Raw genomic sequence first — 23,766 nt, forward strand, 5'->3', positions numbered from 1 at the left:
AACCTCTCTTCTCTTCTCTTCTCTTCTCTTCTCTTCTCTTCTCTTCTCTTCTCTTCTCTTCTCTTCTCTTCTCTTCTCTTCTCTTCTCTTCTCTTCTCTTCTCTTCTCTTCTCTTCTCTTCTCTTCTCCTCTCCTCTCCTCTCCTCTCCTCTCCTCAATCATAGACCAAAGCAGAGTTAAATATAAAACGTCCAGCATGAAAGTCTCATTTACAGAAACCAAGCATGCCTAGATTGTTTCAGATTCAGCAGCTTCTAATAGCTGCTCTGTGGCCCAGAACCCGGCCACTTTCTGTTCCAGACCTTGTAGGAGGAGGGCCATGATAGTCTATGGTGCCAAGAAGTCAGAAGGAATCTGACAGCATCTTTTCCAACTAATGAATGTTAATAAAATAATAAAATTTGGTGGAAAAGATGCGACTAGACTCCTTCTGATTTTTTGCCACTTTTCATGAGTAGTGGCGGTTTAATAGGAAGCGCACCATTGCCTTTTTGAACCAGTCCTGATAATTTATTATTATTTATTAGATTTATATCCCACTTTGATTTTGTACAATTCTTAATGCTTGCTCCTCACATGGAACAGATGTGTAACGTCCTTTTCCCCTGCTATATCCCTTTGCCTTCGTCTCATCCCCAGCCCAGGAGGGCAACAGGCTTAAATCTGTTGGAGGCATCATCCTTCTCCACCCAACCAGAGGAAGGATCACCTGGTGTCCTACCTCCATTCTGCTGCCATTGGGTATATAGAAGGCTGAAATAATCAAAGGCCATTCCCTGTGAGACTCTGTACGTTTCCAGTGGCTCTGGAAAGTTCTGTGTCTACTGAGGGATGGGATGGGATGGGATGGGATGGGATGGGATGGGATGGGATGGGATGGGATGAGATGAGATGAGATGAGATGAGATGAGATGAGATGAGATGAGATGAGATGAGATGAGATGAGATGAGATGAGATGAGATGGCAGGCAGGCAGGCAGGCAGGCAGGCAGGCAGGCAGGCAGGCAGGATAAATGTTTGCCTTTTGTTTATCTTTTTCTCTCTCTTTGCTTATTCCTGCCTTTTGTCTCATTTTTGCCAATTAATTGTTTTGACATTTGCGGGCGTACAATAAATAAACATCAAGCTACGTCTCTTTGCTAGCTAGACTGAGTGGCCCACGCACTTGCTCTGATCTGGATATGGGAATTGACTGTGAATGTGCTGGGTTCAAACTAAGCCTGGAACTTATCCACAGAAATTGGGATAATTTTATCTCAACACAGTCTAAGGCAGTGTTTCTCAACCTTAGTGACTTTAAGATGTGTGGACTTCAGCTCCCAGAATTCCCAGCCTTGGCTGGCTGGGGAATTCTGGGAGTTGAAGTCCACACATCTTAAAGTCGCTAAGGTTGAGAAACACCGGTCTAAGGGCAGCCATTATTCTGGAGGAAAAAGAGATTACCGCCGCGATTGAGAAGAGAAGCAACAGATATGGATCAGCAACTTTCATGCGAGAATTGTTTTCTGTTGATTCCAGGGGGGTGGAGAACAATTCAGCTCAGCAGTAGGGAGAAGCCCGGAAGTGAAATCACAGCAAAAGTAGGATTCTTGAACTGCAGTCCGTAAACTGGGATATCACTCACAATGATTATTGTTTGCCTTGCCACTCGTTCTCATTTTTATGGTCATCTCTCTTTATTGCTTATGATTATAGATGCACTAATTTCGTTACATGTGCATTGATTAATATTAATGCAGGTTTTTTTAGATTTTTGATGTGCCTTTATTATTTTTATAAATAATTCAAGGCAGCGAACATGCCTAACGCTCCTTCCTCCTCCTATTTTCCCCACAACAACCCTGTGAGGTGAATTGGGCTGAGAGAGGGGGACTGGCCCAAAGTCACCCAGCCGCCTTTCATGCCTAAGATGGGACCAGAACGCAGAGTCTCCTGGTTTCTAGCCTGGGGCCTTCACCACTAAATGAAATGCAAATATTTTAGAGGATGAATGGAAAATTGCAGGAGGTAGTACAATGGACAAAGATGAGATCATGAAACTGGAAATAAAGAAGCTGTGTGGAGAAACAGGGTCAGCTGGAAAACTGAAAATCGGGACTGTTAGAAAGACTTTAGGCTGTCAAAAAAGATGAGTAGGAACCCTGAGATCTCTCACAGAATGTCTTGTTCTCTGTAAACTAATGAATTGGCTGAAAGTTCAAAGAATAGTGAATATGTTTTTGTAGGCACACATTGCTTTGCAGAAATAGTAGACTGTATGATGCAATTAGGAATATGGATCTGGAAATTATTTATCAAGACCTAAATAGTTGTGATTGACAGGGAAAATGAAGTGAATGATTGCAAGTTATAGACAAATGGCAAAAACAGATCAAGTGGAAATCTGATCAAATGTTTGTTAAAGATGGGGAGATGGAAAAAAATTAAACAAATATGGTAGAAAGGTATAGTGTGGGATCTGTTGTGAGGTAGTAATGTTTGTTAAGAGAACCAAAATGGCTGTTAAGATTCACTAGACGTTAAGCCCAACTTGAGACTTTACTTTTTAACCGAACAGATCTAATACAACTGATCAAAAATAGCAACGTAATGGGTCTGCCTAATCCTTTTCTCTAGTGATTCCTCTTTTTATCCTTTCAGTTAACAGGAATTGCTCCACAGAACTCTAGACACAGACAAATGCCTACAGCAGTGTCTCTCAACCATGGCCACTTTAAGCTGTATGGACTTCAACTCCCAGATTTCCCTAGCCAGCCATGCTGGCTGGGGAATTCTGGGAGTTGAAGTCCACACAGCTTAAAGCAGCCAAGGTTGAGAAACACTGGCCTACAGGATACATTGTCTTTTGTTCCTGGTGAAGTGTGTTTCAGTATTGCAGAAGCACATTTTGGCAAATTCATCCTATTCTCAGAGCAATTTTCTCAGAGCAGGGTTTCATCCACAAACCAGGTCACAAAAGGAGATACCTGTGGTTTGGAACTCTGCTCTTGGATTATCACTGTCTAAACACAAAATGTTTAGCTGGAATGCTGCTCTGAGAAATTGGCACATGCCGCAAAACTCAGGGGAATAGGATGAATTTGCCAAAATGTGGTTCTGTTTTACTGCATTTCCTATGAATCAAATACACATTCTATTCCCCCAAGATTCAGTTATTCCTATTTCTTTTGCTTTTTGTTAATGTATACATATACATAGCAGGAAAATTGGGTGAAAAATAATCTTAGTTAACTATTACTTGGATGCAGCGGTTATGTGTAATGCTGAGACACTTTTTCTCACATTTGTTCATTAAAAAAAAAACTTTACATGCTAAAGCAATCTTTTTAAAGAACAGATAACACAAAATATTTGGAGCATAAAGCAGTGAATGTTCTGAAATAATGATGCAGCGAGCTGATTTGAAAGTAGGCATGAAGTCCCTTCCTAGGCATTGAAGTTACTAATTTTATTTATTTGGAATGTGGAACAAGTGAGTGATCCTGGTTTTGAGACCTTTCCTTCTCAGCTGCTGAGTGGACGCCTCTCCCCGAGTCCTAATCCAAGAACACCACTCAATAAATATGCAAAGGCTCAGAAATATATCATGTTAAACTTTTATTGAGTATACAAGTTGGAATAAGTCACACATGGGAAGGCTTAGTGTTTACATGTGAGAGGAACTTCCCGCAGCAGCTGACACATTCCCCTTAAATACAGTAGAAACATTCTTATTCTTAATAGGGAATTATAGCTCTGCATGGAAAGGCAGACGCTTCAACAGAGCAAGGAGCTGTTACAACAGGAATCCTTGACTGCTTTGCTCAGAAGACTCCTGAGCTTTTGTGCTCCAGGATTTTTTTTTTTTACTATTATTATTTCACAGTCCAGAGGTTTGGGTGCTGTTTGCTAAACTCTTGGCAAAGTCTCTGTGCAAGAATCTATAAACAAGGACAGATTTCTTAGCTAATTGAGAGCTTGCATCAGCCACGTTGGTGCTGTGGCCAAGTAGGCCTACCGTATCTGGCTGCATAAATCCAGTCAAACACAAGCTGGCCGACAAGAACGAGGTTTTCTGCTTCTCTTTGCTAATATCTACTGGTTGCCCAGATGTTGTAGCCCGGATATCACAGGCTTAGGATGGAACAGCTAGGTAGTAATGGGCCCACTGCAACTACAATATGATCATCCCGTTTAGTTCTCCAGGTAGCTTCCAAGCAAGCAAATCCCTTATTTAGGCTCCTACATTTTAGACACCAGGAAAATGTCTATTATGCCAACAGTCCCTCATCATCTTTTTCTTCCTCAACTTTTCCAGCTAGCTCTTCTTCCCCATCATTTTTTTTCTGAGACCACTCTATTTCCATTAAACGTATTCTCACTTCCCACCCTTCCCATCAACTTAACCTGTTCATTCTATTACCCACTTCCCTACCTGTTTACTGCAGCTCTAGGCAAAATGACATGTCCATTCCAGTCAATTCTATGGGATGTGTTCCTGAGCAGACCACCAACTGTTTGTACTGGGAACAAGTCAGCTAGTTTTTGGTTGCCTTCACAAAATAAACCATTGGCTTTGTTTTAAGAGGCACCAACTTTCATGAAAAGCATGCCTTCTGCTTGCTTGGACAGATCCAAATGTTTTTTCAACGCAGCCATGGCCCAATCATTCTCCCACCATCAAACTATTTACGGTATACTCTTTCTCTTCCCAACTGTAGATACAACTCCTGTTCACCCATCTTAGTGGCAGTTTCCTTGCTCTGCAATGTTTTCTTCTTCTTATGCAAGCACAGCTGCTTCCTAAGTCATCTAGAAGTAGAGCTTGCATTTTGATAGGACATTCCAAGAAAATAATCCTTATGTCTGAAAGCCCATCCCTATTTACAGTAAAAAAAAAAAAAAAAGATAACCATTTACAACCCAAAAGACAACTGTAACAAACCAAACTATGAAAAGGGTATCAGCAGTCATACACAAGCAAATGCTGAAGAAACATCTGTGTTCCTACATTCACTCCCAGGGATATGCTGCTCAAATATCTTCCATGCTGATTAAGAAAGCTTTTTTTTTTTTTTTTAATCTGCAACCTGGGAGTTGAATGATGTCTCAAAAAATGACAACAGCACTGGAACACAGGTGCTTGCAAGCTGGAATGATAAACTGTCTCTTTGAAGCCAATAATTTCTGCAAGGTTATAAGCAAATATGAATTTGCAGAAAATGTCAGTATCACCCAGCTAGGATGTACAGAATGTCTTCAGAATGGTTTAGGTGGATATGAATGAGTATCTACAGAGACGAATAGGCAGGAATGTCCATTAATGTCTACATTTCTCATCAAAGATTTGTGCATCTTTAAGCATGGTAACCTTATTTTTAAGGAGCTTCCCACTATAAACAAGCATCTGTACATGAATGCCTTAGCTTTTCTTTTTTTTAGGGAAAACACTTCCTACTGCCATCTCCTTGGGCAATCTAGGTGGATTGTGTCCACCTAAAAATCAAGGAATAAGAGCATTCTGTGCCATAACTATTAAATTTCATGAATACGGGATTTGAAATGGGGTTCCCATTTCCCAGTCCAGTATGTGAATCTATAGACTAAGGTCATCATGATTTATTTCTGAGGATGTCTGGGAATGCAGCAGCAATGAAAACTAAAAAGCATTTTTCATGATAAAGCACACTTCTAGACTGGGATGAGTTAATGAGACAGTGACTGGGAAAAGTTGGTCTGGAAATGCATGTCCTTTGTTGGGGATGTTCACATGCAAGAAAATATCATGGCATTTCTGACCTTATAGGCCAAGGTTTTAACCACTCTTGCTTTGATTATTTCTAGAGTTTGGAGCTCTCATTCTGAGGCAACCATCTCTAGGGGCTTGTCCCTATTCTGTTACCATGCTGCAGGACTTCTCTTCATCCTCTACCCACATGAGTTAAAAACTTGATTTTATCAAGGTAACCTTGACAGGCTGTGCCATTTCTCCAAAATATGCTGCTACATGATGAGGCTCAGCTCTCCAATTGACACAGCTACCATTGTGTAGGCTTGGATTGCCTACTAGCTTTTGATCAGATGCCCACATCTCCAAGTCCCATAAAGGAGGCAAAACCCAATTGGCTGTTCTGCAAACACATGAGTTCCAATTGGCTGGCTGAGGCGAAGGTTCCTCCCAGTGAGGGCAGCTAAATAGGACTGGCTCCTCTCTGGCTGAGTCACACAGGTGTGATGTTGATTGTGGAGTCTTCACATTGGATGACAACCAACTTTCCTTGCAAGGACAAGGCAAGGACCAATCAGAAGCTTCTGAAGCACTCAACGCTGGATTGGTTGCTTGGGATGAAGCTAGCACCTGATTTGCAACTTCAGAGTTAGTGCTGCAGCTTGGATTCTGAGCAATTGTTTGATCATGTTCAGCTGTTATATTACTAGAGTCTGGCTTTAGGGAGGTGCCATTCCCAGGACAATGGTGATGGTTCAAGCCATCTTGTGAGGCAAGCAAATCATCTAGGGAGGAGCGAGAGCTGGACCTTCCTGGGGAGAAAAGGACATTAAAAACATTAGGAGACCTTGATCTACTAAGTTCTAAGTTATATGGACAATAGTCATAATCATCTGACATATAAGATGGTCAATAATTTCAGTAGGGGGGCAGCATTAGCCAATCTTGGCTGATGTTGGAAGCTAAGCAGAATCAGCTCTGGTTAGTACGTGGATGGGGAACCACCAGAGAATTCCAGGGCAGTTGGTTAGATTAGATACTATACTGAGGCACGCTGCAGATGAGAAGCCCTCAGCCCAGTACTGTGGGCTACAACATTGCCTCATTCACATCTTCTGGCAGTTAGTAAGGCCTTAACTGCAAGGCCCACAAGCACCAAAGCCAACTCTCCTGACTCTGTATGAGAGCCAGGAGGCAGCCACAAACCCTATTTTTACATTTCTAACAACACTGCACAGAAACTTAGCGGGCCCCTGCGAATGAAACTGCGAAGAGGTGTTGCAGAAACAGGAGCTTTAAAAGCTCTCAGATATGCTAAGTTCATGGTGTTAGATTTTTCCACTGGTAAAAGAAGTACAAAAAGAAAAATCCAGCGATATTATCTCACTGCCGGTATCAGAGAATTGGTGGGAGGCTACTTCTGGTTTTATTTTTAAAGTTCAGCAAATAGCTTTAATTAAAAATGTCCTGAAGACATATATTAGTCATACAGGAGAGAGCAAGAATACGTGACGAAAAAGCAGAAAGGAGGAAACTATCTCAAGCAGTCAATTTTAAACACCCCCTCATGTTCCAGGCACAAGGCTGTGCTTTTATTATATTGCATAAGTGGTGATAGATTTTCATCCGCCATCTTGTGATGGCTTTAGTTGCAAATCGATCTGGGAGTTCAACAAGCAAGCCGATGGGAGGTCCATGCGGTGATAAGGGCTTGGTGGAGCAAGGAGGACAGCCTCTGTAGCCTTGGTTTGAACATACAGGGCTCCGTGGCTTAAACAGAGTTGTATTTGCTCATGGTGTTCATTCATCTGTATTTATTCAACTAATTATGCATGCTGAAAGTAGGTTACCGGCTTCTGCTTTTAAAGCACTGGGCCTAACCTACTGAGTGGGGACCCCACCAATGGAAACTCCATGTGTCATAATAGATAGTACTAGGACTACAAGGAAAGGGCTACAGGCTAGACTGGGTAGTTGAAAAAACTTCCCCAAGAAGGGAGCAGTGAATCCCTTCTGTATTGTCACCAGGAAAACTAAAATCACCAGAAGCCGACTCAACGGAGCCTTTACTTTTTAGGTAAGAACACTTAAGCGAAATAGTTATATGTGGGACTATATCCTCAGCAGCTAATGAGGTCTGCATTGCATACAGGGTTTTCGATAGGAAAATGGACTGACCGTAGAAAAAGTACAGATAGTCCTCAGTTAACAACTATTCATTCAGCAATCAAAGTTATGATAGTGCTGAATGAGGAAACTTAAGGCCAGTCCTCAAAGTTGTGGCTGTCACAGTGTCCCCACGGTCACGTGAGCATGATTTGAACACTTGGCAACCGGCTTGCAATTATGACAGTTGCAATGTTCCACAGTCACGTGATCACCATTTGCGACTTTCACTGCCGGCTTCCAACAAGCAAAGTCAATAGCAAAGTCAATGGGGAAGCCAGAATGACCATGTAGGATTCACCTAATGACTGCAACTGGAACTCCCAGAACTGCCGTCATAAGTCAGTGCGATCACATGACATCGCGCTTTATGACCACATCGCTTAGCAACCGAGTTCCCAGTCCCAGTTACCATCGCTAACCAAGGACTACCTGTACTTATTAGGAAGCAGTAGGTAGGAGAAGAAAAATTATGAGAGTCTGTCCAAATAAAACACAAAAGAAAGTCTTGTGAAGTTTAAGGCTCTTGCGTTGTATGTAACACAATGATGATGTCCTGGGAATGCCTTTGAAAATGTGTGAATGAGGCACACCAGTGTCCAGAAGCTGCAGCACAATACTTTTGTATCACCTGACCAGTGCATGTTAGAACAAGGCATTCACTTTTATGCAAATAAAAGACAGAATGAGAACACTAAAGAGGAGATGCACAATTAAGGAGGCTGTGAGTTGTACATTTTGGATCAGGTTTTGCAAAAAGCAAAATATAGCCTCCAGGGATGATACACTTGCCTATAAGGGATCTGAGTGGGGACTGTTTAGGTGCATCACCACTCTAACGTGGGGCTGTTTGGAAAAAAAAAAAGTGGGGAGATCAAAAGGCAGGACATACATGCTTGGGATAAAGAAACAAATGCCGTGGCCTCTCCTAGTACCTGTGATGAGTTTTCCCCGCTGCGAAGCCTCTGTCGCCAGCGCATAGGAGAGCTGGATTACTCGCTGTCGCTCCCACTCAGGGGTTGGGGGGCATCGAGGAGGCTTGAGTTCCCCAATTGGCACTCCCTCCTTGGGTGATGACTCAGGGGGGGCATTGGGGAGGGGCTGAAGGAGAGATTAAATGATGGGAGGGGAGCGTGGCATGAGCAACAGAGTTCTAGCCCCAGCTCTTGACAAAGCACCCCTCGTTACCATCTAAACTAGAAATTAAGCACGCCAATCAGCACCATCCTTTCCTTCTGGTTTTGATTTAAAAAGCCTGGAGGACAATCCTAGAGAGACTTCTGTTTCACTGGATAAAAGTGCACTATCAAAACACGGTTGGTGGAAACCTTTCCTTTCCTCAGCCCCCGCCTCCACCCCCTCCCCACAAGTGGGATGTAGCCCCCTTCACTCCTGTCTCAAAGGACCAGAAGACCCAGCTTTCCTGACCTGATCCCTCTTCCAGCTTCCTCTTAGCAAACTCAAGGAGCTGGTTTCCACCACGGCAAGAGAGTCTAGAAATCTAGCCTCCCCCCCCCGCCAATGTACTCTGGCTCCTCTCTGGGCCAAAGAGCCTCTCTTCCGCTAAGTGTCAAGGTGTTTCACTGAAAAATCCGCCCGAGACCCTTGCCGCTCTCCTGCACTCCAAGTCCCCTCCCCAGAAGGCTTCACACCCACCCGGCTAGACCCACGCCTGAGAGAGTCTCGCCAGTGACCCAGGGGAGAGGTCTGGGCAGCCTCAGATTTTCGTTTGGCCTCCTGGTGCCGCTGCATCCTGTCCAGCTGCTCCTGGGCACTCATGCGGGACCGGCGAGGGACGGTCGCGTCAGAAGAGGCCACCTGGACGTGAGGGAAGAGGGAGGGTTGGGAGAAGTCACTGCCCGGGTGCCACACTTTTACCTGAGAGGATTTTTTTCTATCAGTCCTGTGTTGCTACAATTGCAAGATGAATAAGCTGCACCCCAGGGCTACACAAAGCCACCCCAGCACCCTATTTGCTTCCCCTGGACCGGGCAGGATGGAATTTCAGACCACTTCTTTCAATAAGGGGATGAAATTGGTGGCTTAAGCTTTGCAGAAGCTGAAGAGCTCTGTGGCATTCCTTTAAAATCGCAAGCCAGCTCCCAAATCTGGCAAACCTTAGGCATGAAAGCTGGCTGGGTGACTTTGGGCCAGTCACTCTCTCTCAGCCCAACTCATCTCACAGCGTTGTTGTGGGGAAAATAGGAGGAAGGAAGTATTAGATATGTTCGCCGCCTTGAGTTATTTATAAAAAAAAGAAAAGTGGGATAAAAAATCTTTAAAAAAACATCGAGTTCTGGAGGTGGATTAAGGAATGCTATACCACCACCCCCAAAAACTTTGGCCCTGCCCACTCCAATGATACCATGATGTTGTAAGACCACACCCCTCACAGCTTCCAGGCAAGGCACAAAGAAATGTGTGGCCCCTTGGCCTATTTTGAGCCAATACTTTTCCACGCTGGCATTCTTTTACCACCCTTCACTGCCTTTGCCAGCATTTGTGGCTTGACTGCCATCTATTCATTAAGACTTCATCCCTCTCCTCGCAAGTTCCAGAAACTGTTAAAGCAAGTTTTTTCAATTGTAATTCTGTTTTATGACCCACTGAATCTTCACGGAAAGTTGAAATGAATAAATGATTATTGAAATCCCATCTTCTCCCTTCAACTGCCATCCCTACACTAACCTTCTCCAACCAGATGTTTTAGGACTACAGTTCCCAGAATTTCCTGGTCACATCTTTAAAGCACTAGACGAGAGCCAGTGTGGTGTTGTGGTTAAGGAGTTGGCCTAGACCAGTGTTTCTCAATCTCAGCAACTTTAAGATGTGTGGACTTCAACACCCAGAATTCCCCAGCTGCTGGCCACTGGCTGAGTTGCTGAGACTGAGAAACACTGGTCTACCCCGATGGAGATTCAATTCAACTCCATCCTCACCCTCCTTGGGGGCCACTCACTATCTTCTCAGCCCAACCTACCTCACAGGGTTGTTGTTTGGAGAAACAAAAGGGAATGCTATGGATGACACTTTGAGCTCCTGAAGGAAAGGGAGGGTAGAAATCTAACAAATAGATAAATAACTAGATGAGGAAGGCAGCAATAATTCTGCCACCCAATCCTACCTTGATGACACTGTGTTCAAGATCTTCACTCCTATGGATGCAGCCTTCATGATCTATGGGGTGGGAGGGAGGCAAGGAAATAAACCATAACTTTCAAGATCTAACTTTCCTGTCCTAGTTTGTGCTTCCATCCCAGAAGAGACCATTCTGGGAGGCAATCCAAAGTCAAGTCTTATAGATGCCATCCTGTTAGCTGCAGGGCACAGAAGGATCCATCCTTCAAGGCTAAGGCAGGTGACAGCTGTGTCCTGCTTTCCCCAAGGGAACACTGCCTGACCAAGGGGAAAGCAGCCAGAAATGGGAGGGGAAAGAGGAACTGTGGGAATGAAGCAGGAAGAGATGAAAGGGTTAAGGGAGGAAGAAGATGACCTGGCCATCTTCTCATGTCTTAGTTACACTGAGGCTACAATATTTTAATGCACTATTTAGAAAGATGATGCCTTTATCCTAGCCTAAAGTGATACAGTCTCCTCCATTACCTCAGGACTCTACCACTTCATTCTACTGCATGCTGCATGAAATCCAGCCATTTGTTGTTTCAGGTGGGAATTCCCATTCAGGTTTTTTTTAACGTTGCACTGTCATCATCATCATTATTACTATTAATAATAATAAATATTAGTTCTACTACTATTGCAGCTCCTGTTACTTTTACTGTGGAGTTTTTTGTTTTTTTTGCTTAGGTGATTTCTACTGACTGATTCTTATTGGAGCTTTTGTCTTTATTTCTTGTTTTCTCAGCAGACTTGTGGGACCAGATGGATGGAAAAGCAGAGTACAATCAACCATATACAGGTAGTCCTCACTTGACAACCACAATTGGGACCGGAATTTAGGTCACTAAACAATGTGGTCATTAAGAGAATCATCATGTGACTGGACCCAATTTTGTTATCTTTTTTGCGGCAGTTGTTAAGCAAAACACATGGTCGTTAAGTGAACCATGCAGTTCCCCATTGATTTTACTTTCCTGAAGCCGGCTGGGAAGGTCACAAATGGTGATCACATGACCCTGGGGACACTGCAACTGTCGTAAGTGCAACCTGGTTGCCAAGTGCCGAGATCGCAATCATGTGACTGCGGGGGCGCTGTGACAGTTGTAACTTCGGGCACTGGTCATAAGTCACTTTTTGTAGCACTATTGTAACTTTGAATGGTAGCTAAACGAACGGTTGTTAAGCGAGGACTACTTGTATACCAGTAACAATCCTGATTCTCCAAATGCTAGTTCCAATGTAGGCAAAGTGGCATCCATGCTTAACAGGGAGGTCTGAGACAGTTACAAAAGCTCAAGGTTTGTAGAAATATCAAACCTCTTGTAGGATAAAATACCATCCCTTGAATTAGGGATATATAGGGACCTGGGGGGGTCTATCACACACATATGTTAGTGTCGGGCAGAGTGATAATCACAAACACTCCTGTTTGTGCAGAGCGCAGCAAAAACTCCAGGAAAATATTAGCCATGAAAGCAAACACAATGCAATGTCCCTAGTTTCATGGACTGTAAAGGCAAGTGGGTTAAGGTTGTACTCTCAGCCTTGGCAAGATTCTGTTAATGTAACCTTACAATAAAGACAGAGCTAGTACTTCTGGGTGTGTTTCTTGCCTGGACTGTGATGGAATGGAATTATGAAGGCCAGGCTCAGGGAGATAAGTGTGTTCTTAGCTTACCGAAGGAGTGTGGGAAGTTCAAGAGGATGAAGCTGGCACCTCCCTGAGGAATTCACGGTGTTGTGGCTGGCTGGCTGGGGAGCTAGGTTTCAGTCTGGGGAGATTTCTGTCTAGAGCAGTGTTGTCCAAACGTGGCCACTTTAAGACGAGTGGACTTCAACTCCCAGAATTCCCCAGCCAGCCATGGGGAATTAAAGTGGCCAAGTTTGGACAACACTGCTCTAGAGGTTGTAGCTAATAAACACAGTAGAACTGAATTTGCATCGTCTCTTGGAGTTCTTTGGGCTAAACCTGACAGGACTACTTCAAAGCCTTAAGTCATCCATACTTGTTCCAGCTTTAAAAGCTGTGTTTTCCCCTTTAAGCAGGCAACCGGCCACAACAGGCTGGCAGCATGGAAACCATCAGACAGATTTGCCTGACCATAGTATCACAGTAAGCTAATCCCTGAACAGTGGGACCAATCAGGACCCACTGGCCACTGAGACTGCTGTGGGCACATCCTTTTCACTCTGGGGTCTTTCATAACCATTCTGGTCTAGACAGCAGGAGAGTCCCCATCTTTCAAACCCGTCTTCCTTGTGTATTTATTGATTTGTTCAATTTATATAGTCACCCATCTCACATACATGACTCTAGGCAGCTTACAAAGTTAAAAACAATACCAAAAGTAACCAAAGACATAACAACAAAAAACCATTAAAAGACTATTAAAAGCAATAAAAACTATTAAAAACATAAAAACATAATTAGAGGGACAGCACAGTCAATTTCACTAGCAATAGTTGCTTTGGAATTCTCACTCTAGGCACAAATGACCCGGCTCAAATTATCTTATTTCGGACACGTTATGCAAAGATCTAGCTCTCTGGAGAAAGCTCTAAAGCCAGGAAAGGTGGAAGGAAAGAGAAGAAGAGGATGACCAGCAGCAAGGTGGAGGGATTCAGTTACAGTGGCATTGAGTGCACCATTGGAAGAGCTGAAGGACCAGGTTAGGGAAAATCATGATGGAGAAAATCTATCTATATGGCTGCTAAGAGTCAACAATGGCTTCAGAGCACATAATCAATGAACAGCCACTTTGCAGGCTCCACACCACTGCTACCAGATTCCTAGCACATTTGATGCTGGTAGAGTTTTCTGCTGGCTGAAGGATAGGTGGATAGCTTTTCAACTGAGTCATGGGAAAGAATCGTTAGTGAATCGATGCTCAAACTCTGACCCAAATATGTATATATTTCTGAATTTCATTCACCTGGTCTAACAGAATCTGCTCCTCTCCCAAGCTTCCCTTTCTCAGGCTCTGGGGGCTCAATGGAGGAATGCTTTGGGGACCCCCTGAGTCCATCCAGATGTTGAGATGCTCCCAACTGCCCTCTGCTGGAGGTAGATGGACTTTGCTGGAAGGGAATACAAAGGTGGTTAAGTTGAGAGCACTGCCTAGAGGGGAGGGCAGAACTGGGGAAGTCTGATGTCCCAGAAACAGCCTTACCTGCCAATCTGCTGAACCAGGTTCATCCTGCTGTTTGCCCCCCAACTGGCCCCCCATTTTGCCTTGTTTTCCCTTCTCTGGCCTGGATGTGGATTCCTAGAAGAAAATGGAAAGCCGGCTGGGTGACTTTGGGCCAGTTGCGCTCTCTCAGCCCAAATCACCTCACACGGTTGTTGTTGTGGGGAAAACAGGAGGATGAAGGAGTATTAGGTATGTTCACTTTGAGTTATTTATAAAAAATAATAAAGGCAGGATAAAAAATCTAAAACATTTTTGGTTTTTTGGAGAGGCTGTTTCAGATTCCTCCAACTGGTTTCCACAGCAAGAGAATATGGTTAATTAATGCCACATCCTCAGGTTACCTTCTGAAATACCCCAGCACACTTTCCAATGGACAAAATCAGAATTATATCATCATATTATTTATAAGGGGAAAGCAGAAAATGTACAGAAAGGATGTGAGAAAAACACTGAATGGGATCAAATATTTACAAAATCCAGTAACTGTTTTGGAGAATGACCAGCCAGCTGCTTCAACAAAGCTCAGACTCATGTCGCCAAGGAGGAAGCTGGGACTTTTGTGCAGCTTCAAGAGTTTTTTCAGAGCAAAGCCTTATTTGTTTTATTTGTTAAATTGATATCCAGCACCATCTGCTGGAGTATTAGAGAAACTGGTATATCCTTCTTGCTCAGACAAAATTGGTGGATTGGCGATTGGTGGATTGGTGATAAAGAGTTTTCACGTTTTACCACTTTTTATGACCACTCTGGCACAAAAAATCAGAGAAAGAATAAAATAACCAAGCAGAAGCTAAGTACTTCTTTCCCTTCAATGGAGCTTCTATTTATCACTAACACTAATCCCTTTTGCAAAGTTATTTGCTTTTCTAAGCAAAGCTAAAGATTGCACAGCATCTGCATAAAACTCTTTTGTAACAAACTGAATCTGTTTTACAAACCGAAAGTCACAAGGAAGTACCACAGAGCCCAATGAAGCTCACTCCCAGGTAACATGGTTTTGTCAGCTGGCCTGGGGATCCCATGATGGTTACATGATAGTTAACTGGAATGCACTCTTTCTGTGGGTTTTCCCCCCGTCATTTTGTTTTTTTATCTTTTTAATTTATTTTGGTTGTATTTTAAATTAGTTTCTATCTATTTGGATTGTTTGATTGTGTACGCAGCCCAGAGTCACTACATGAGATGGGTGGCTACATAAATGTGATTAATAGATAGATAGATAGATAGATAGATAGATAGATAGATAGATAGATAGATAGATAGATAGATAGATAGATAGATAGATGTGTAGCAAGACTCCAAATAAATCGGGTGTTATGCTTTAGGGAAGGCTATATATTAGTGCTCTTTGGATGTGTACAATTATACCCACACACACACACAAACATTGCCACATCTTCTGGTAGGATATTCCCAAATTAAATACGCACTCAGCATCAAGCAGAGAGAATGCTCAGCCTCTAAAGCAGTGTTTCTCAACTTTAGCAACTTTAAGATATGTGGACTTCAACTCCCAGATTTCCCGAGCCAGCCATGCTGGCTGGGGAATTCTGGGAGTTGAAGTCCACATATCTTAAAGTTGCCAAGGTTGAGAAACACTGTTCTAAAGAATGCTTATAAAAATACAGCAGGACAGGGATCTAAAAGAAAGACAAAAAGGGAGAATCCATCTTGCTCTGGAGCCAAAGCCCAGATGATGTGACTTGTACTTTTTAAAGTACCTCTGTTTCGGTGCAAGGAAGCAGAGGGTGATGATTTGTGCCCAAATGAGAGTCCAGAGATGAGGGTGAGCCTGGAGACACACCTACAGTGAAGAAAGCAAAAGGTGTTACAGTGGATTCTTTTCTCCCAACTTGCTCAGGCTTTAAGATTTTCAAGCGAGGTCCTTCTCTTAGTCAGCACACCATCAGAGATTCCTCTGCTGGGGGTGCCCAAGAGGTCCTTCTTGGTTGCTGCTCTCAGTGTTTCAAACACCTCCCCACCACCGCTGAAGTCTACCTCTCGGTCACCTTCCCACCAGCAGACCAAAACATTTTTCATTTAAGCATTCTTAGCTGATGCCTGATTGGATATGCCCGCTGTTTGTCCCAAGATATGTTTACACCTTCAGTAGTGTTTTAATTACAAGGGAGTTTCAGGAGATGGCAAGTTGGACATTTAGATGGGTTTGGATAGTCTTCGGAGGGCACATTCCCCCTCCAGGAATAACAGGACTGTAGGTTAGACTGGGAAGCTGGAAACCATCTCAGAAGCATGAAAAAAATCTGCATGTTTGGATCCAGGTAGTCACCGAGAATCACATTGACTCAAGGGTATCTTTACCTTCTCAACCGCATCGGTGATTTTATTTCTTTGATAGTAATCCACAAGGATTACTCTCATCTGTTGATGGAAAGGTGGGGTACCATTCCCAGGACCAAATCCCAGGTATAAAAATGGGATAAGGAAAGAGCGCCCTTGGCTGCAATGCTGACTATCCATAACAGAAAAATATCCCGCCCTGCCCACACCTAGTGCAGTGCTGATCACACTGTATTAATGCACCTGATCTTCGGTTTTCCGGGGTGGGACAGTTTGCCGGGCTGCATCTTAATCCTGCCAGGATGTCATGGATTCTCCACAAATCCTGCTGAGCCGCCGCTTGGTCCTAAAGGAAGGGAATGGATTGGACAGATGGAGCCAACCGACACACCTCCTACTCTTCCGCCTCTTCCCATCACCACCTGGATGAGAGCTGAAAGCTCTCAGTGAGAGCAGCACTGCCATCGAATACACCCCTAAGTTTGTAAGGCAGATCATTCCCGTGGCAAATTATTTCCAAAGCTGCACAGTTATTTCTTCCGTGGACAGGAATTTTCAGTATGTGGAGCATTGATATCAAGTATATGGATCTTGACATCTTTTTAGTCTTTCTTTCTAGTTTTTAAGACAGCAGTTAATCAAAGAGAAACAGGAGTTCCTATACGTGAAAAAGGGGCGGGGGTGGGTGGACCCTGAAGTTGAGCATCCAGGGATCTTCTTTTTATCCCCATTTTTAAAAATTGGACTAGGAATACACCTGTGTGTCTGTTGTATAAACACGCCCCCTACCCCTACCGCAATGCAAAATAATCTGTATAAAATGAATTACTTATCTTTTTTAGGGGGGTAAAATACCAAACTAATTGTTTATTAATTCCATGCATTCTTTTTAGTTATCAATGAGATTCAAAAATTGGCCTATCAATGACACTCTCCCACAGTGGCCTATGACCACTAAAGTACATATACAGTATTTAACATTTAACAATGAAAAAGCCAGCAAATTCTGCATTATTAAATTCTGAAACCAGAAACACCTTATATATCGTTTCGCCAAATGAAGTGTTAACTCAATCAAAGGCCCCTGTCAGTAGAGGCCACTGGCCTACTTAGCGTTGCAGCCTGGTAGGCATCTCCTGGAACAGAGTTCTGTATGTTTGGGGCCATTACTGAGAAAGCTGTGTCCCTCATACTGAGGATTTACCTGCGGATGTCCTGAAATCCGGATATGCTCTAAAGAGCCCTTCAGCATCTGTACGTCATTTTCCAAGGCCGTATAATCCTCCCACACTCGTTCACTGTCCTGGACAGAAACAACAACTCAGCTACTTAGACAGACATTCCCTACTGAGCACATATTCATACAATAACCAAATCTTTTGATAATGGTCCAGCTTACCTGCGCTACAGTATGACATGGGAGAAAGCTGATGGGATATATTTGTCTTACTGAATCTGTGCTGCAAAAAATCAGGACAACCACTAGATGGCGAGCAGTCCTCTGGATTTTTGCAGCCCAGATCTGATAGGACACACACATGCATACATACATAGGCACACAGGAGATCAATTTGTCAGCATGGATTATTCCCTGATCAGCCAAGTCTTCTCCAAAATACTCATTCTGTGCCTCTTCCCATCTGGCTTTTCACATATTCCACCTTGTCTCCAGTCTGCCAACATTCCACAGCCACTCCTTAGTCTGTTTTGGGTATCCATTCCCCTAAAGCATTTTTCTTTTTTTTGTCCTTCTGCAAACCTCCCCCCTTGATGCTCACATGGTGCCATATTGTTCCAAATATACTGGTACCCACCCTTGACTGACAGGAATGTCACAATGTGGAATGTTCCATTCCATGCCACTCCCTCATTACTGGCTCCATGTTGGAGAATCAAAATTCCTACTTGTAAGATATTTAGCAACCAGTCTCGACTTGGAGTCTTCCAGATATGATGCACAACACCCTCCATAATTTCTAGCCAGTGTGCTAGAAATATTGGAGTTGTAATCCAGTGCATTTGGATGTCTCCAGCCTGGGAAAGACAGATACACAGTATTTTTTTCCTTTTTCCTATAACTACCAGTTGATGATCAAACATCCTGGATAGATCTGCAGATAGATCAATTGGTAGCTGTATACCTGGCCTGGTATACAGCTACCAATTGATCTATCTGCAGATCCAGTTAGGATGTTTGTACAAAAATATTTTCACCCAAGTATCAGGCATCTGCTACCACTTACCAATGCAAGATCACAGAGACGGGCACGGACATGCACCAGTTCATCTTGCAGTTGTCTTTGTTGATAGCAGATCTTCTCCAGGGTGGCATCTTGGCCTTTAAACTCCTCCAGCCTCAAGTGTGTTACCTCCAAGGCCTTTTCAAGACGTTCCTGAAAAAGTACCGCATCCATTTCAAGAACTGTCAGCCCAACACAGCTTTTCATTGCAGTTTGATGAATCAACAATGCAATGTTTGTTTCAATGCATTCTGCAGAATTACAGAAATGGACAGCATCACAGACTACTTAGCATAGGGAGGGAATCAGTCCCAAGACCTTGCAGCTGAAATTTGGCAGCAAATAACCAAATAATGACAACCGAACTTCTGATCAATTTTTGATACATGATTAAATAAAATCATCTCCAGTAGATGTAAGGTGATATAATAGTATATGGGAATGACCACTTCCAAAATCCTAAACCCATTTAATCCAGCAAGCAAGCTACAAATACTGTGCTACCCTTATAGATAGGCAGCTTACAGGATTCCAAGATCCCTGAAGACAAATGACAACATTCTCAATTTAAGGGAGCCTAAAGCAAAAGAAGAGGGAATGAGAGAGAAGTCCAGAGGGAAAAGAACATAGATAAACATGCACTCAAAAATCAGATAGTAGCTCACAGAAATCAGTGAGGTGTATTAACGACTACAACAATAGATCTGAATCCAACCCATATCTGGAGATCTTAGATAAGTGTAGCTTTCCCTTTCTCTCAACCTCATTTGAGACTGAGGCTAAATATGAATTTATTGATAAAAAGAAGCACTGTAGGAAGACTTCTCAAGGCTTGACATTGCTGTCACCTTCTGGTATGAAATAGTACATTTATAACACAGCTATCCAGCTCCCAATCAATTTAGCAGTCATGATTCCGACCAAAAGGATCTGAGAAAAGGCCCTTTTAAATCCCATCATAGTAAAAAGAGGGGAGATCCCAGAACGATTCACCAAACACAATATACTCAAACATAACAGAGCTAACCAAATGGTGATTTGTTCAATAGAAGCGGAATTAGATACCTTTTCGATACGAAGCTGCCCTGTCTCGTCTTCCAGACTTCGAAGCAGCTTGTCTTGGCCACACAATTTTGTCAAGACAGCCTGAAAACATAGAAAAAAATGGACTGATTCCAATTAAAGTCCTCAGAAGGCACTGAGGTACACACGAACATGGTTTTTAAAGGGCTTAACTTACAAGTCAAAACTCTTTCGAAGGAATATTTTGTGGTTTCCCCAATAAGGACTGCAACTCCCTACATTTCTGGACATGCTGGGTGGGAATATTGGGAGTTACACCCCCAACTCATCCAGAGGATCTAGACTAGAGAAGTTTACTACTCATGGATCCTTTGCTTTATGATGATATCCATGATTCCAAAGTTCAGTTGATTAGCCTTTGAAATTAATTCAATGAAAAGTTCCAAATTAAACAGATACTTCTGCCAGCTGCTTGACCGGCTAATGCAAACAGATCTTATATCGTGGAAAGCTTTCTCTGCTGATCAAAGTGCTGATAAGGCACGGGTGCAGGCCAGGGTTGGCCCACTTGGTCCCAATAAGCTACCCTCTATCCATACCACACGTGGGAACTTGCTGTCTGGCCACGGGGAGTGGAACACTGATTAGAAGGGTATCAGGGATAGGCAGAAACAGGTGGCCAAACGATGCAGCAAAAGAACTGCTCTTCCACCGAATGAGTCCATGCCCAAAGAACCATGGTGTGAGTGTGTGTGCCTTCAAGTCAGTTTTGACTCTTGGTGACTGCCTGGATTAGTCCCTGCAGTTTTCTTGGCAAGACTTTGGAAGTGGTTTACCTTTGGCTCCTTCCTAGGACTGAGAGAGAATGACTGGCCCAGGGTCACCCAGCTGGCTTCGTGCCCAAGGTGGGACAAGAACTCACAGTCTCCCGATTTCTAGTCTGCTGCCTTAACCACCACACCAAACTGGCTCTCAAAGAATCATTAGGCCAATGTAAAATTACTTAACTTAGATGAACTAAGATCATCTTCTGGACCTGGACAGTCTTTTCTGTGGGGGCACCAGTTTTATGCAATGTGGTCCTGGGGAAATCTGCCTAATCACCTCTCTTCCTGTTCTTAGGCCATCATGGAATACATTTCTTCATTTTCATTTTACAATTGACCTCTGTGATTTTCCTTCTTTTCTTTTTCAAATGGCGCTTTTACTGCTGCTGCATTTGGAACAATTTGGTTTAATTCAATCTACTTTTCAACACTATTTGTGCCGTTCTCAAATCTCAGCTTGGTTACAAGATGCCTGGGGGAGGGGGAAGAATGACCTCTTTCAGGGGTATGTAAATAAATAAGGGAAATTTGCAAAACAAAACAATAAACATTATCCATTGGTAAAAGAGAAACACATACGTCGGTGTCACTTTCAAACCGCTGCCTGCCAGGAGAATGGTTGTTCCTTTCCCGCAGTGGGTTTCGACCCTAGAAAGATATCAAAGCATATCCATGTTATTACCCCACAAATAGAGGAGAGAAGAGGTGGCAGCTGGTGGCTGTGGCACCAAAGCAGGGGACACTATGCATGTGCTCAAGAGCCTTCCCCAAACCTGGATCCAACAAGGTTTCTATGAGTACCTTTGTACAAGTAGTCCTTGCTTAACAGCTGTTCGTTTAACAATGGTTTGAAGTTACAACGGCCTTGGAAAAAGTGCTTTACAACCTGTACTTGCACTTACAACCATTGCAAACCATCACACCACCCCCCACAGTCACATGATTGCAATTTGCAACCTTTTTTACCACAGTTGTAAAGTGAATCACCATTGTCTTTAAGCAAATCACGTGGTTGTTTAAGAGAATTCTGGCAAAAAAGTCCATTGGGGAAGCTGGATTTGCTTAACAACCATGTGATTCACTTAACAACTGCAGTGATTTGCTTTATGACCATCGTAAAAATGGTCGTAAAATTGGGTCCAGTCACCTAGTGACCCACTTAACGACTGCCCTGCTTAATAACCAATTTTCCAGTCCCTATTGTGGTCGTTAAGCAAGGATTACCTGTTCAACCCTTGCACAAAGAAACCTTGCCAGTCAGGGAGAAGGCTAGGTAAAACCTTAGTCTAAGGGACTAGATTTTCACACATGGGGAGATTTTGATATCAAGGAAGATTATGGCATATTTATGACCATTCCCATCTCAAAAAAGGAGCTGAAAAGAAATTGTTTTAAAGCCAAATGGTGATGTTTGCTGAAATAAACCAAGTAAAAGTGACACAAACAAATGGGGCTTTAGCCAAAATCTTGCTAGGCTGTATTATCTCAGCAGCAATACAAGACTAATAACATTGAGCCAGCTTGCAGGGTTGTGAAAAGGATGATCCAGATCCTGAACATTACTTTTTTTTAATTTAAATAATTTTTTTGGGAATCATACCGTAACGTGATAAGGGTTTAAGTATTGCCTGTGGGTCATCTGCCTTTGACAAATGCTTCGTTGGTGAGAAACATTTGAGACCTTCAGATTTTTTTAATGGTAGCACATAATTAGAAGATGGAGTGAAGCTAAGCTGAACATTGTTCTCTGTTCCTGTTCTCTTCCACGGCTTATTCTAATGCAGTGTTTCTCAACCATGGTAGCTTGAAAAAGTGTGGACTTCAACTCCCAGAATTCCCCAGCCAGCCACTGAAGTCCACACATCTTCAAGCTGCCAAGGTTGAGAAACGTTGTTCTAATGGGACATTCAGAGAACTCCTTACGGGCCTTCTTTCCCCACTGCTGAACCCACAGTAGTGAAAATAACCTAAAACAAACTGATGAAGAGTTGAGTTATGAAGAACTGGTGGACATACTACTACATCAGCAAATAGCTACTGTACAACCAGGAACTAAAAGTTCCAGCTACTGGCTAATGCCTATTAGTGGTAGAAAAGAGGGGCATAAATATTATATAACAATAATAATTAGACTTTCCATGCAGTTATCTAGTTAATTATTTGAGCTGACATTGCCCATGATGGTGGTAATGATGTTGGTGCCTGAGAACAGAGGTGGAACCAAGTACAAATCTACATACCGTGATAGCTAAAGGTGTCCTTTTCCCTGGCGTGGGCCGATTGGTCAGGGGAGGAAGAGGTGGTAGGTGCAGGTAGCTTGATGAGGCAGAGTGGGGGGTTATCTGTAGGAAAAGGGAAGGCAGCATTAAGGAACATAGCCAAGAAAGATTACGAGCACGTCTGTGTTTTATACTGTAGTTCCGTGCGAGTGTAGAAAAACTTGAGTATGCATTATGCACAATGTGCTTTTCAGAAAATTCATTTCATTTGGGACAGGAAGCGAGTTTCTAGCTCTAATGATCACACAGGAATTCGTGAACGCTAAAGATGAAATTTCAGACGTGGTTAAGGACAAGGATCAGCTTCTTGCAAGACAATCAAAGCCACTATTTTGCTTAATTGGCATCATTTATACCAATTATACAATTGGGCAGCAGAACTGAACTTTCATTGGTGGAGAATTTAAATTATTTAGCCACAGAATGCCATTTTTTTAAAAAAAAATGCAGACAGCCACACACAATCCTGGTCATGATGAGTGTGGAGGACACGTTCTAGCTGTAAATGTGATACTTTAAGCCAGTATTTCTCAACCTTGGCAGCTTGAAGATGTGTGGACTTCAACTCCCAGAATTCCCCAGCCAGCAAGGCTGGCTGGGGAATTCTGGGAGTTGAAGTCCACACTTCTTCAAGTTGCCAAGGTTGACAAATGCTGCTCTAGGCCTAGCATATCGAGATTTTGCAGGCCAGGCACAGGGATGAGGGAACATAGCCAAGTGAACAGAGAAGAAAAAATGCTACACATCTCTGTCTCTCTGATACTCACCAGTCGGCCATGAAGCCGAGACATGACCAAAGCACGGGATGGCCCAACTGATGGAGAGAGGTAACCTCGGTCTGTAAACTGGCAGAGAGAAAGATTCATGAGAGGTCAAATTCAGATTATAGACCAAGTTCAGAGTTTGTTTATT

The 23,766-nt window shown here is 43.1% G+C and overlaps 1 protein-coding gene across 4 annotated transcripts in view; it reads right to left on the reverse strand.

The window, feature by feature from the left end:
• Positions 1-3,589: 3,589 nt before the first annotated feature.
• PLEKHA4 (pleckstrin homology domain containing A4) overlaps positions 3,590-23,766 on the reverse strand; it is a 56,385-nt gene continuing 36,208 nt past the window's right edge. For all 4 annotated transcript variants that reach the window (XM_088142727.1, XM_088142729.1, XM_088142728.1 and 1 more), the window contains exons 9-22: positions 23,622-23,699; positions 22,816-22,917; positions 21,155-21,223; positions 19,791-19,871; positions 18,729-18,878; positions 17,690-17,788; positions 16,729-16,831; positions 15,906-15,988; positions 14,164-14,259; positions 13,927-14,071; positions 10,998-11,050; positions 9,530-9,691; positions 8,809-8,974; positions 3,590-6,519 (exon numbers count right to left, since the gene is read on the reverse strand). In XM_088142727.1, the coding sequence (XP_087998853.1) occupies positions 5,921-6,519; positions 8,809-8,974; positions 9,530-9,691; positions 10,998-11,050; positions 13,927-14,071; positions 14,164-14,259; positions 15,906-15,988; positions 16,729-16,831; positions 17,690-17,788; positions 18,729-18,878; positions 19,791-19,871; positions 21,155-21,223; positions 22,816-22,917; positions 23,622-23,699 (1,986 nt within the window). In that variant the 3' untranslated portion in view covers positions 3,590-5,920. The remainder of the gene's footprint in view (positions 6,520-8,808; positions 8,975-9,529; positions 9,692-10,997; positions 11,051-13,926; positions 14,072-14,163; positions 14,260-15,905; positions 15,989-16,728; positions 16,832-17,689; positions 17,789-18,728; positions 18,879-19,790; positions 19,872-21,154; positions 21,224-22,815; positions 22,918-23,621; positions 23,700-23,766) is intronic.

This window comes from Python bivittatus, unplaced genomic scaffold (assembly GCF_059951505.1).
Source record: "Python bivittatus isolate LINGU-HERP-01145 unplaced genomic scaffold, Pbiv_v1 ctg000440_np1212, whole genome shotgun sequence".
Classification (NCBI taxonomy): domain Eukaryota; kingdom Metazoa; phylum Chordata; class Lepidosauria; order Squamata; family Pythonidae; genus Python; species Python bivittatus.